We start from the raw sequence: 13,222 nt of genomic DNA on the forward strand, positions 1-13,222 counted from the left end.
CCGCCTGCCTCCCAAGGGCTGGGATTAAAGGCGTGGCCACCACCGCCCAGCATGTATGAGCATTTTGTTTGCATGTATGTATGTGCACCATGTGTGTGCCTGGTGCCCACAAAGGCCAGAAGAAATCATTGGATCTCCCAGAATTAGATGGTTGTGAGCTGCCATGTGTGTACTGGAAACAGAACCCTGGTCCTCTGGAAGAGCAACAAGTGCTCTTAACCACTTAGCCATTTCTCAAGCCCTCTAAGTATTCTTAATGGGTAGATAATCGTCAACTAAGGACACATGGACAACTACAGTCTAAAAAGTGTCCCAGCAAGACTTCTCCGCAGGCATGGTGGTGCACACCTGTAATCCTAGTACTTGGAGGCAAGAGGATCAAGACCTCAGGGTCATCCTTGATTACACAGCAGTTCATGATCAGACTGTGCTGTATGGGACCCGGATGAGAGACAGAGAGAGAGAGACAGTTGCAAAGAGAATAGTCTAAAAATGAAGTTACCAGTGTTTTATAATCGGGAAAAGCAAGCTCTGGTGCCACCAAGTCACACGTGTATCACTTACAGCTTTAACTGGTCCTCAGAATACTGCTGAGATATCCCAGAGCTTCAACTATGGCCATTTTCATTTAACAAATGGAAAAACTGAGACGTGAAACCAGAGTCACAAATAAAGCCAAACACAGGGGCCAGGCAGTGGTGGCGCACATCTTTAATCCTAGCACTCTGGAGGTAGAGGCAGGAGGATCTCTGTGAGTTTGAGGCCAGTCTGGTCTACAGAGCAAGTTTCAGGACAGCCAAGGCTACACTGAGAAACCCTGTCTCAAAAACAAAAACAAAAACCTAAACACAGGATGGTATTCCCCAAACAGCCCAGAGGCAGGCCAAGGGAGTCAGGACGAGAATTGCCCTGGGCCCACTCCCCTCAAAGACTGACTGCCTTGCTCTGAAAGCTGTCTTCAACATCTGACCTTCAATTCAACAATGCTCATGATATAGCTGAAGCATTCATCTGGACATTAAAGATCTTAAGAAGAAATGTGCAATTAGATCCCCAAATCCCAATGCAAATTTGTGTCCACAAAATTACAATTCAGAGGAAGGGAATCAACTTGGAAACAAGCTTAAGTTACCCCATGTTGCGGGATAAGAAGCTAGTGGTATTCGTACTAGGCTAGTTTTGCATTGGTGTTATGTCCCTACGGGGTCCTTTGCCTTCTCATTTTGGTCTTTTGTTTTACGGTATTTCATAGATCTTCACTTCTTTTTTGGATAATAAGATATAAATGAAATTTTAAAAAATGAACATGACTTAATGATACTGACCTCAGGAGCTCCCTCTGGATAATTAAGCAACGCAGGTAATCGGCCATTTTTTTTTGCATGAGGGCTAATCGGAGCCACGCTCTAGCACGACCCAGGGGGGTTCTAGAAAGAAGAACCAACGGGTTAGAAATCAGCCTTAGTGCTAAAATCACGGCCACATACTCTGTATCTGCTGAAGTACACATTGACCAAAAGAGGCATTTTTATCACCTTGACGCTGATGTGTGTGGGTGTGCAAGGCACACCTGTGCTCTTTCCGCCAAGAGGGCACACGTGGAAACCAGAGGCTGATCTCGGGATGCCTTTATCACTTCTCCACTTTATTTTTGGACATGGTCTCCCACTGAACCTAAACTGTGCTGCCTAGGGAGGGTTTCTAGGCTCTGCCTGTCGGCCTCCTCACCCAAGGCACCTGGTTTTCACACGGGTTCTGAAGATCCAAACTCAGGTTTTCATGCCTGTGCGGCTAAGCACTTGACCCACAGAGCATCTCCTCAGTCCTTATGCTGGTTTCTAATTTTATTTTATGTGTATGGTTGTTTTGTGCGCATCTACATGCATGCAGTGCCTGCAGAGGCCACAAGAGGGCATCGGATCCCCTGGAACCTGATGGGGTTAGAAACAGCTGGGAGCCACCGCGCGGGTGCTGAGAAACCAAACCCATGTTCCCTCAAAGAGCTGGAGAGCCATCTCTCCAGCCCCTTATGCTAGTTTGGTTTGTTTGTTTGTTTGTTTTTGTTTTGTTTTGTTTTGTTTGGTTTTTTTTTGGAGACAGGGTTTCTCTGTGTAGTTTTGGTGCCTGTCCTGGATCTCCCGCTGTAGACCAGGCTGGCCTCGAACTCACAGAGAGTGCCGGGATAAAGGCGTGTGCCACCGCCGCCTGACTTAGGCTAGTTTTTTGAGCAAGCAATTTTATCTTGAGAGGTCAGCAAAACCTGCTCTGGTAAGGTTTGGGGGGCTTGGGGGGAGTTTTTTAGATTTTACTTTTATTTATGTGCATGTGTTTGCCTGAATGTATGTTTGTGCACCATGTAGGTGCAGTGCCTGCCTGTGGAGACCAGAGTGGGTGTAGGCTCCCCTGAGACTAGAGATACCACGTGGTGCTAAGAAACACACACAGGTTCCTTGGAAGAGCAGCTGGTGCTCTTAACCACTGAGCAACCTCTCCAGCCTCAAGTTACTAAGTACCACCGTATGCTTCGGAAGAAAGAGCTCTCTAGAATATTACACCTCTCTAAGAGGGGTTATATAGTGGGATGGGCCTTCACATCTACACCATGGCACGTGTGCCTTTGTGTGTGCTCACGCAAGCACACACGAGCACACACACTCGAACATGTGCACACATAGACATAAATGTTTGGGGGGAACAAAACGACTAAGTCGTCATCTTCGTAAGGACTGGTGAGAGGGTACAGTGGGTAAAAGGTGCTTGTCACACAAGCCTGGTGACCTGAGTTCCAGCCTCAGGTCACACAGTCTAAGGAGAGGGCTGACCCTGAACGTTGTCCTCTGACCACCATGACACCCACATGCCCTCACTCCCACACACCTACATCATACATATGTGCTCATGTGCGCGCGCGCACACAAATATCAAAATTTAAAAGTTAAAAAATGGTGGAGCCAGACGTGGTGGCACATGCTTTAATCCCAGCACTCCAGAAGCAGAAACAGGCAGAGCTCTGTGAGTTCGAGGCCAGCCTGGGCTACAGAGTGAGTACCAAGACAGCCAGAGCTACGCAGAGAAACCCTGTCTCAAAAAAATCAACTCTTGAGCAGTGGTGGTGGCACACGCCTTTAATTCCAAGGGCGTGGGGTAGGGTGAGGTGGGGGGTGCACAGAGGCAGGTGGGCTCTGTGAGTTCGAGGCCAGCCTGGTCTACAGAGTAAGTTCCAGGACAGCCAGGGCTACACAGAGAAACCTTGTCTCAACTCTCCCCTCCAAAAAAAAAAAAAAAAAAAAAAACAATTTCTTACCTGAGAAAAGTTTTCAACATTTTTTTTTTTTTTTTTTTTTTTTTTTTTTGAGACAGGGTCTCACTATGTGGCCCTGGCTGGCCTGGAAATCTCTATATAGACCAAGCTGGCCCTGAACATAGAGAGATCTGCCAGCCTCAGCCTCCCTGCTGGTCTTCTTAGTGGCGAATTCTTAATTCTTGATGAAGGGACTTAGGAAAACTTAATGAAGGAGCCAGGATGGGCTGAGTTATAGAGTGAGCTGGGCTTCTGATGGGAAAACGGAAGCAATCCTTAGACTAAGTACGGAGAGGCCGGCACATGAACTTCTGGGGATGACCAGACATACTTACTTAAGGCCAGGCAAGTCCCGGACACTCGCTCCGATTTCCTCTGCTTCTGGGTACAGCTTCTCCACCAGTTCCAGAGGGCCCCAAATAGTTTTGTTATAACTCAAAAATGATTTTCTCACTGGAAAAAAAAATTACAAAGTACAATTTCAACTCGCGAAACGGGAGTGACATCATCTTAAGTATTTAGTTACAGATCTGGAGAGACGGGCTAACACTGCCCGTTCTTCAGGGATGAGGACCTGAGCAAACCCCAGCACCCACCTGACAAGCTGGGCATGGCTGTGTGTGCATGTGTGCATGTGTGTGTGTGTGTGTGTGTGTGTGTGTGTGTGTGTGTGTGTGTACCTGCAACCCCAGCATTGGAGGGTGGAGGTGGGCAGCCATGAGGGCCTGCTGGCTAGCCTGCCCAAGTGAAACTATGAGTTTCCAGTTCAGTCAAAAAGCCTGTCTCAAGGCAATAGGGCAGAGAGCGACAGAAAGACACTGTCCTGCTCTGGCCTCTGTATATGCGTGCACACACATACACATACACACACACACATACACTTACAATCTTAGCTCTATGAGAGGCTGAGACAGGAGGATCAGATGTTCAAGACCTGCCTGGGTAGCTAGTGACATCCTGTATCAATAGAAAGGGAAAAGGCTGGAGACAGGAGACATACCTCAGTAGAGCATTTGTCTACCATGCACAAGGTTGGAGGTTTAATCCCTAGTACCATCAGAAATCAGTAAATGCATACATACACATGTACATACACACATACATCTTAGCTGTTCTTCCAAATCAGGAACATCCAGGTACGTAACTAAATAATGGCCTGAGTCTTTCTTTACCAATACCAAAATAAAAAGAGCTGATGGCCTGAGTCTTTCTTTACCAATACCAAAATAAAAAGAGCTGATGGCCCTAGCAGGATCATCTTCATAAGTCTATTGAATAAATCGAGCACAAAGCCAGGTTTGGGGGCACACACCTGGAATCCTAGCACTTGGGAGGCCGCAGCAGAAAAGTCAAGTTTAAGCCTCCATGGACTACAGAGAAAGTTCACAATCAGTCGAGAAACTCTGCAGTAACTTGTCTCAAAATTTATGAGACATGTTAAGAGCTCTGACGGTATAGGTGATTTAGTTCAGTAGCAGAATGCTAGCCTAGAATGCACGCGGCTCTGGGTTTAATCTCCAGGACTGAAGAAAAAAAAAAGGAAAGCATAGTAAAGTTGCTTTCCTTCTAAATACGTAAAATTGCAACTTTTATTTTGACATCAGATGTCATAAAAACGTCTGGGCTCGGGATACAGTTCGGTTGGTAGACTGCTTGCCTATCACGTGGGAAGCCGTGGGTTTGAGCCTAGAGCAAAGTCCCATGAAAACCTTGATGCCATAGCCTATGCCTGTAATCAGGGAAGTGGAAAGTGGAAGCATCAGGATCAAGGGTTCAAGGGTACTGGGCACGGTGGCACAGGCCTTTAATTCCAACACTCCTGAGTACTCTCTGTGAGTTCAAGGCCAGCCTGGTCTACAAAGCAAGTTCCTGGACAGCCAGGGTTACATAAAGACCCTGTCTCAAAAAGCCACCCCCCCCCCCCAAAAAAAAAGTTCAAGGTCATCCTCAGTCACACAGCAAGTATGCTACAAGAGAGAGCCTGTCCCAGGCTGCTGCTATTGAGGACAAGGGTTTGGGTCTCAACAATCTTTATCAGGTGGCTCCAGGAGACCTGATGCCCTCTTCTGGTCTCCTTGGGCACTGCATGCAGGCAGTGCATAGACAAATGCCATCATCAAAAGAAAAATCAGGCCTTCCGCAGATACAATGTGGCTATCACAGGTATCACCTAAGCAAGGGCAGCCACCGAGAGCAACTTTACTGTGGGGGGAAAAATCACCACGGCTAAATAGCGTTACAATGATGCACAAGGATAAGCCTGTGACTACAATCATTCACTGTCCTTAGGAAATAAAGGATAATGCTTTCTGAAAATAAATAAATAAAAGAATAAAAAATAATAATAATAAAGTTTAACTATTTTGGCCATGATTATCAAATTCCAATTCAGCAATTTAGGGGAGAAGAAAGATTTTTATCATTGCTATTTTAAAAAAAACAAAACATATAAAGTGAGGCAGGCTGGAGCTGGCTCCAGGGCGGTAAAGGCACCCCCGTGCAAGCGTGACAGCAGAATTCCATCCCGAGGACACACCTTGGAAGGAAGGAGCCGAAATGGTTCCTGCAAGTTGTCCTCTGACCCCCGACACTCACACCCTGGCACATAACTGGTAATTTCCTGATGCAATAAAAGTACCTGGGAGATGGGCTGATAAGATGGCTGGGGGGGGGGGGGGGTTAAGAGAATAGACTGCTCTTCCAGAGGACCTGAGTCAGCCCCGGCATCCACCTGTAACTCCAGCTCCAAAGGTTGGAACGCCTTAGGCCTCTGGTGGCCTGCATTCATGAATACATACCCACATACAGACACACTTAATTAAAATAATTAAAATAAATTTTAAAATCCTTAGCAGTCAAGAGCCCTTGCTGCTCCTCCAGAGGTTTAGAATTCAGTTCCCAGCATCCAGGTCAGGGGGCTTGTGGGGCGTTTACCCAACCACCCCCACAGTTCCCCAGAGTTTTCTTGAGTGCGAGCAGCAGGAAATATTAGATAGAAGGATTTATTGCGGAGAATATCGCGGAGATAAACAAATAGAAAATAAAGGATAGCCTCGAGAGGGCCTGGAACCTATTCCAACGGGCCCCGACTGTCTCTGCCCCAGGGTTTTTATAGAGACGCCAAGGGGTGGAGCAAAAGACCTCCTCCCCCAGCACAGCCAAGTGCAGACCATCTCAGACACCTGCACTCAGGCCCGTGGTCCTAATCATCCTCTATGCGGACCTGCTGGGTAAAGCCACGAGGAACCCGAGAACGGGCTCCCACAGGGGCTCCCAACCGTCTCTAACTCCTGCTCCAGGGAATCTGACGCCCTCTTCCGGAATCCTCGGGTAACCTCACACACATGGCATACAGACATACACATAAACTTGTGCCACCACAAACACCCCAAGGCAACACAGGCTGGCCTCAGACTCGCTCTTGACCTTAAATACCAGATCTTCCTGCCTCCACCCTCCACAGGCTGGGATTACAGGTATGGACTACCACGCCTGGCTTGTTATTTTAAGTAAAAGAATTGTTATTATCCAGTATACATTTAAAGGGTGAATACTAAACAGCCCAGTTTGTCGTGTTATTTTGTGTGTCTGCGCAGGTGTATATGGAGGCCAGAGGTTAACCTTGGGTGGCATCCTCAAGAGCCATCCACCTCATGTTTTGAGACAGGGTCTCCCCCGGGACCAGTGCACCCCCAACTAAGCTAGCTGGGCCCCTCCTGCCTCCACTTCCCCAGTTCAAGGATTACAACCTTGCTATGTGGTTACTGGGGATCAAACTGAGTCCTCCAACTTTACTAAGCCTCCTTCCCAGCCTGCTGTCCTGTGTTTCACCCCAAACGTTCTGAGTTCATTCTGAGTTGTATGAGTCCTTGATAAAGCCCTCTGCCCTCTGCACAGAGGAGGCTCCCACCGTTTTAGCTCTTGGGAGGCTTGGGCCACACAGCAAGTCCCAGGCCAGTCTGGGCCACTGGCCAATTCCTTGTCTCAAAACGAAACGACCACCCCAGCTTGGAGCACACCTTTAACCCCAGCCCGGGGAAGGCAGAGGCAAACGGATCTCTGTGAGTTGGAAGCTAGCTTGGTCTATACAGGGAGTTCCAGGCTAGCCAAGGCTACACAGAGACCCTCAAAAAACACACACGTTTCCCATGTAACAACCTTCCATATGAGCTGCGTAGCAGACCATCATCCTTTCCTAGGTCACTTGTTTCTATGGCAACCTGGGTCCGAGGTCACTTTTCCATATGTCCTCATGCTCTGAAGACCTTTCTAGCTCAACAATCTACTTTTGACTGACTTCTTCAACAGGGTTCAAACTAATTAAGGAGTTCATGCCAGCATCACCACTCAGTTTCAGTTTCAAAAGAAATCCAAGGCTGGTGGGATGGCTCAGTGGGTAAGGCATCTGCCTCCTACAGGTTGCCCTCTGACCTTTATGCTCGTGTGCACTCAACACGTGTGTGTGTGTGTGTGTGTGTGTGTGTGTGTGTGTGTGTGTGTAAATAAACATAATAATTTTTTTAAAATTACCCAAGGAAATGAAAATCAGTTCAAGGGTAAACATTTAAAAAACATGTAATCAGGCCAAGCATGGTGGTGCACACTTTTAATCCCAAACCTTGGGCGGCAGAGACAGACCGATCTCTGTGAGTTCAAGACCAGCCTGGTCTATACAGTACATTCAAGGCCAGCCAGGGTTATACAGGGATCTCTCTCTCTCTCTTAAAAAAAAAAAGGACTCTAGTATGTTTTTCTCCAATTATTTAAAATTTTCTGAAGATCATCTACCAGGAAATGAACCCACTCAATTTTTTTTTAAATTATTATTGTGTGTATGTGTGGGACATGGCCACAAGATTATTTAATCTCTCTCCTTCACCTTAACCTGGGTTCCAAAGAGCAAACTCAGGCCTTCCAGCTGGTGTGGCAAGCCCTTACTCACGAAGCCATCCCACTGGCCCGACAGTTAGTATTTTAAAATGCAAAATAACGGTAGCTACAGCCTCAAAACCATTCCTCAAGGGTATTTAGGGTGCAAAGAGAGGGATGGTAAGGTGCACTGATTTCCGAAGTCTCGCGATACCTTTAAGGCCATGCTTCAGACAGTGTTCCATAACCACAAAGAACTGCTGGAGGGGGGGATAGTCCGAGTCCAGAGTGCGGCCGAAGCTCAGGGCAGATTCAATGAGCCCTTTGATGCTCAGCTTGGCCATGTTTAACAAGTTGGCTCTCTCCACAGCTGTGGGGTCTTTTGTAGCTGAAAAGCACAAGAAAAGTCCAACATCATTCAACGGCAAGTTCACAGATCTGTCCCGGCCCACAGAAATCAACACAGTTTGCTTTTCTGTGGTCGGCAATCGGATATGTCCTCAGGCCAAGGTGCCAGGACACGACCTCTTTAGCTCTTTCTCACAAGCCACAGCCAAAACGCCATGCCCACTGCGGCCAAGGCTTATGATCTATCCTCAAGACTCCACACAGGGAACGAGCTTTATTTTCTGGGTTGGCCAGGTGGCTCAGAGGGAGAGGCACTTGTGGGGGGCCTGACCACCTGCGCTCCATCCAGAGCCCTCAAGGTAGAAGGAGAGAAGACCTCCTGAGAGTTGTCCTGTGACCACCACCAACCAGCCATGGCATATCTGTGCCTACCTACCACACACACACACACACACACACACACACACACACACACACACACTTAAAAACATTTTGTTTGTTTGTTTGTTTGTTTGTTTGAGACAGGGTCTCTCTATGTAGCCCAGGCTGTCCTGGAACTCACTTTGTAGACTAGGCTGGCTTCGAACTCACTGAGATCCCTTGCCTGTGCCTCTGTAGTGCAGGGATTAAAAGCCGGCACCCTACTACCCAGCACTTAAAAACATTAAAGTAAAATGACTTCCTGTGGAGATAAGCCTGGGAACATAAGCCACATGTTTAAAAGTCTTATAAAAGGTGGACAGTGGGTAAGGTCTAATGATTTCCAAGAATAAGAGGCTGAAGTGATGGCTCAGCTATTAAAAGCATTTGCTGTTCTTACAAAGGACCAAAATTTGGTTCCCAGAATCCATTAGGATGGTTTACCTGTAACTCCAGGAGGCTGTTCTGCCCTCCCCCCCCCTCCGCCCCCCCCAATTCTGTATTGCAAAAAGTTCAAAATACACTGGCCACAAAATAAAAGGTAAAGTTACCAGATTCCAGAATCCCCCAGAACACACATCGCAGGGGAAAAACACAAAACCAAAACCCTGACAAATACGAGGTTAAGGAAGAAAGCGCTCAATCCCAGGTGGTGGCCCCGTGCTTTGAACCTCAGCAACCGGGAGGTCAGTTCCAGGCCAGCCAGGGTTACACAGTGTCTCAAAAAACAAAAACCACAACCTCCAAATCAAAAGAAAAGACAGCCGGAAAAGAAAGAGACAAAATAAATAAATAAATAATAATTCTAGTCTCCACTGGAAAGAGGGCTCAGGTTAAAACCATCTACTGCTCTTCCAGAAGACCCAAGGTAATTAATTCCCAGCCCCTATGGCAACTGTTCAACTCCAGTTCCAGGGAGATCCAACACCTGGGGCCTCTGGAGGCCCCTACACTCAGGTACACACCATTAACATTGTTTTTAAAAACCAGGTGTTTCCCCAACACTCCAAACACAGCCAAGTGGCCCAAATATTTTCTGCAAAGATGAGAAAACTGAGATGTGAAAAACAAAGCACTTGGCTAACATTTCGTAATCTCTATATCGCTCGGGCGTGGCGGTGTGCTTTTAATCACAACATTTGTGAGGCAGAGATGGGGGCCCGGGGTGGGGGTAATCTCTGAGTCTGAGGGCAGCCTGGTCTACCCGGAGTTCCAGGCCAGCCAATGTTATTATAGTGAGACCTGTTTCAAAAACAAACACCTTCAAATAAACGACACATCGGGTGGTTCAGGCGTTCAGTAGAGCAGTTTGGGCTATTTAGTGGCACACCGGTCTCAAAACAAAACAGCAAAGCAGTTGCACCGTGATGCTAATCCCAGAACCAGGGAGGCAGAGACAGGAGATCTCCGTTCCTCCTGCTGTGTATAGCGAGCTCCTGGACAGCCAGGGCTACATAGCGAGAACCTGTCTCAAAAACAAAACACAAGTCCATTTTTTTCTGGTTCTGGGCAAAACAAAACAACAACAAAACAGAGTCCCCAGTGCTCTGGTCCTCTGTTATGATTTGGATTTCAGCTCTCTAGGTTCCGCACTCTAAACACTGCCAGGCTGGATGGTGAGGGGTCGGCACGCATCCTTTCCTCCCCTCTCCCCACCCCGGCGGTGAAACCACCTGCCGTTTCATAATCGGCAGGCATTCTCTTTTTAGAGTGCTCCTCACAACCTGTAACCCGCACCGGACCAGCCTAAGGAGGGCGGCTGTGCAGCAGCGGCCGCAGGAGGAGCCGGCAAGCCGCGCTCCCCCGGCAGTCCCTAGAGCCGGCCCGGCTCCCTCGGCGTCCCCAGCCTGCACCCGAGCCCCCGCGGGGCGCGCTTCCGGGGCCTGGCACCGCACCGCTCCCCGTCCCCAGCCTCCCGTGCGCCACCCGCGAGACTGTGGGAGCCATCTCTGTCCCCGGGCGACGCGGTCCCCGCCCGTCCATTGGCCCCCAGCAGCCAGGCCCCAGGCCGGGCGGGGCGCAGGGATGCGGGCGGGCGCGCGTTGCCATGGCGACGCCGGGAGCCCCCCCCCCCCGCCTTTAACTCCCGCTGATTGCACGGCCCCGGCGGTGGATGGTGACCCCCGCGGCTGCTGTCCTTACCCATGGCGACGGTGCGTTGTGGGACACGGGCTGGCGGGGCGGGTCAGCAGCGAGCTCCCCGCAGGCGCGCGGCGGCCACCGCGTCTGACCCGGTTCGGTGCGGCCACAGCGCCCCCGGCGGCGGGAGGACGCCACGGCCGGCCGCGCGATCGGGTCCCCGCCGATCCTTCGAGGGCTTTCAGGGAAAGCGTGGCGGGGACCTAGCGGGGCTCGGCTCGCAGCACAGCGCCAAAAGTGGATGGAGAAGGGGCCTCAAGCCACCTGCAAACGTTTTCTTCACGCAGGCTGGGCGGGTTTAATGGAACGCGCCGGGCCGCTCCCTTTGATCTTGACAAACCCGGAGTGGGCCGACAGATTTTAGAAAACCTCAGGCCAATTAACAGAGACGGGAGCTGGAATCTCAGCATTTGCGAGATGGGAGTTAAAAGGATGATCGGTCGTTGAAGATCAGGCTCCGGTACCTAATGGGTTTGAAACCAGCCTCGTCTCAAACACAAGACCGTTTTAAAAAGCAAGAACTCCACTAAAGTCCGGGTGCAGTGGTGCACCCTGCTAATCCCAGCACTCATGCAGGAGGCGGAGGCCGGAGGATTGCTGGAAAGTCAAGGTTACTCTAAACTACCTAGCAAGTGCCACGTCATCCAAGGCTACCTAGAAAGACCCGGTCCACATAACAAAATGTAATATTTTGTAGAAGGGTGTGGTGGACCTGTAAATACCAACTCTTAGGAGGTGGAAGCAAGATAACATGGAGTGTTTGTTGCTAAAATTCCTTTCCTGGGGGAGGCGTAAACAATGTCTAACCAATCCTCCTAAAATCCCAGGACAAACGGAGGTACGCTTCCACCGGTGATTAGAACCATTCACCCTGGAGAATCAGTGAGCCATGGAAAGACGTGTGGGTGAGCTTGAAACAACTGTACGGATGATGACTCGACCTCGACCCTCCCCAGTGACTGCACAGATAAGAGTCACCAGGACAGCCAGGGATATACAGAGAAACCCTGTCTAGACAAACAAACAATCCATGCAACCCACAGCGGGGCAGGAAAACTGCTTCCCCGACACATAGTGAGAAAAAGAACATTCCACCCCTTTCCCATAGCGGTAAACAGATTTTACAGAAGCAAGCCGGCTGTTCAAACCTCACAGCCCACTCTCCCATTCTTACCTCACCTGCAGGCCACTAGGCTCTCCCTGGCATTCCAGAGCAAAAGGTCAACGGCCCTTAAGGGATTCCTGGTTCCATATTAAGTTTCTTTAATCACGGGGCCTGTGTAAATTATTACTCAGGTCTGAGCACCCTAATGACTGGGAGAGAGTAGCTCATTTCTGGGGAGGCCAATCCGGTTAGGACTGGCTATCACGTCCTCACACTAGGATTGATTAAAGGTGTGTGCCACTACGGCCCGGCCAGGGCTACCTTACTTTAAATTTACTTGAATAAAGCCAACCCTGTTCTCTAAAATTTCTCAAAATTTCCACTAGAGGGTCTCGAGATGCGGCCCAGGGGCACGTGCTGTGCTGGACTTGACCGACCACACCGTGACACAAACAAACCCAGAAACCCAGTCCGACCAGCCATGTGTCACTTTGGCTGCTGTCTTGGAATGTGTGAAGTGAGAATTTCCTTGTTGTTTTATTACTGTCTTCTGGCTATCTTGGTCTTATTCTGTACTCATGTTACTATGGGGACCACCTTTCCTCGTGGTTGGGCCTTATTTACAGTTCGTGACTTGTGAGGACCGTGTTCAAGTCTTTGATCTTTTCCTTACTCGCTTAGATTTAATATTCCATAGTAGCCTGGTGTCGGGTACGTGTGTCATTGTCCTCTGGTCTGTCTTTTTAAAAAATGACATTTTATCCATTTATTTGGGGGGCCCCCCGGAGGTCCGAAGGCAACCTTCAGGAGTTGGTTCTTCTTCGACCATGCACACTCCAGGAATCTTAACTGAGGTTAGCAGACTTGCCTTTACCCACTGAACCATCGTGACAGCCCTGGCTTAGCGTTCACTTTTTACATGTATAGGTGTTTTGTTGGCGTGCACGTCTGTGCATCACATGTGTGTGGTGATATTTTATTTGTGCTGAAATGTGGTATTTTATTTGTATGTTAATAAAAGTTTGTCTGGAGATCAGCCA

At 49.0% G+C, this 13,222-nt stretch overlaps 1 protein-coding gene across 5 annotated transcripts in view; it reads right to left on the reverse strand.

Annotated features, from left to right (window-relative positions):
* Positions 1-11,192, reverse strand: part of Rufy2 (RUN and FYVE domain containing 2) — a 37,400-nt gene extending 26,208 nt beyond the window's left edge. For all 5 annotated transcript variants that reach the window (XM_052744836.1, XM_052744837.1, XM_052744838.1 and 2 more), the window contains exons 1-4: positions 11,081-11,192; positions 8,385-8,558; positions 3,637-3,754; positions 1,326-1,427 (exon numbers count right to left, since the gene is read on the reverse strand). In XM_052744836.1, the coding sequence (XP_052600796.1) occupies positions 1,326-1,427; positions 3,637-3,754; positions 8,385-8,558; positions 11,081-11,084 (398 nt within the window). In that variant the 5' untranslated portion in view covers positions 11,085-11,192. The remainder of the gene's footprint in view (positions 1-1,325; positions 1,428-3,636; positions 3,755-8,384; positions 8,559-11,080) is intronic.
* Between the last annotated feature and the right edge of the window lie 2,030 nt (positions 11,193-13,222).

The sequence above is a fragment of the Peromyscus californicus genome, unplaced genomic scaffold (genome assembly GCF_007827085.1).
Source record: "Peromyscus californicus insignis strain IS unplaced genomic scaffold, ASM782708v3 Scaffold_19__1_contigs__length_69161282, whole genome shotgun sequence".
Lineage (NCBI taxonomy): Eukaryota > Metazoa > Chordata > Mammalia > Rodentia > Cricetidae > Peromyscus > Peromyscus californicus.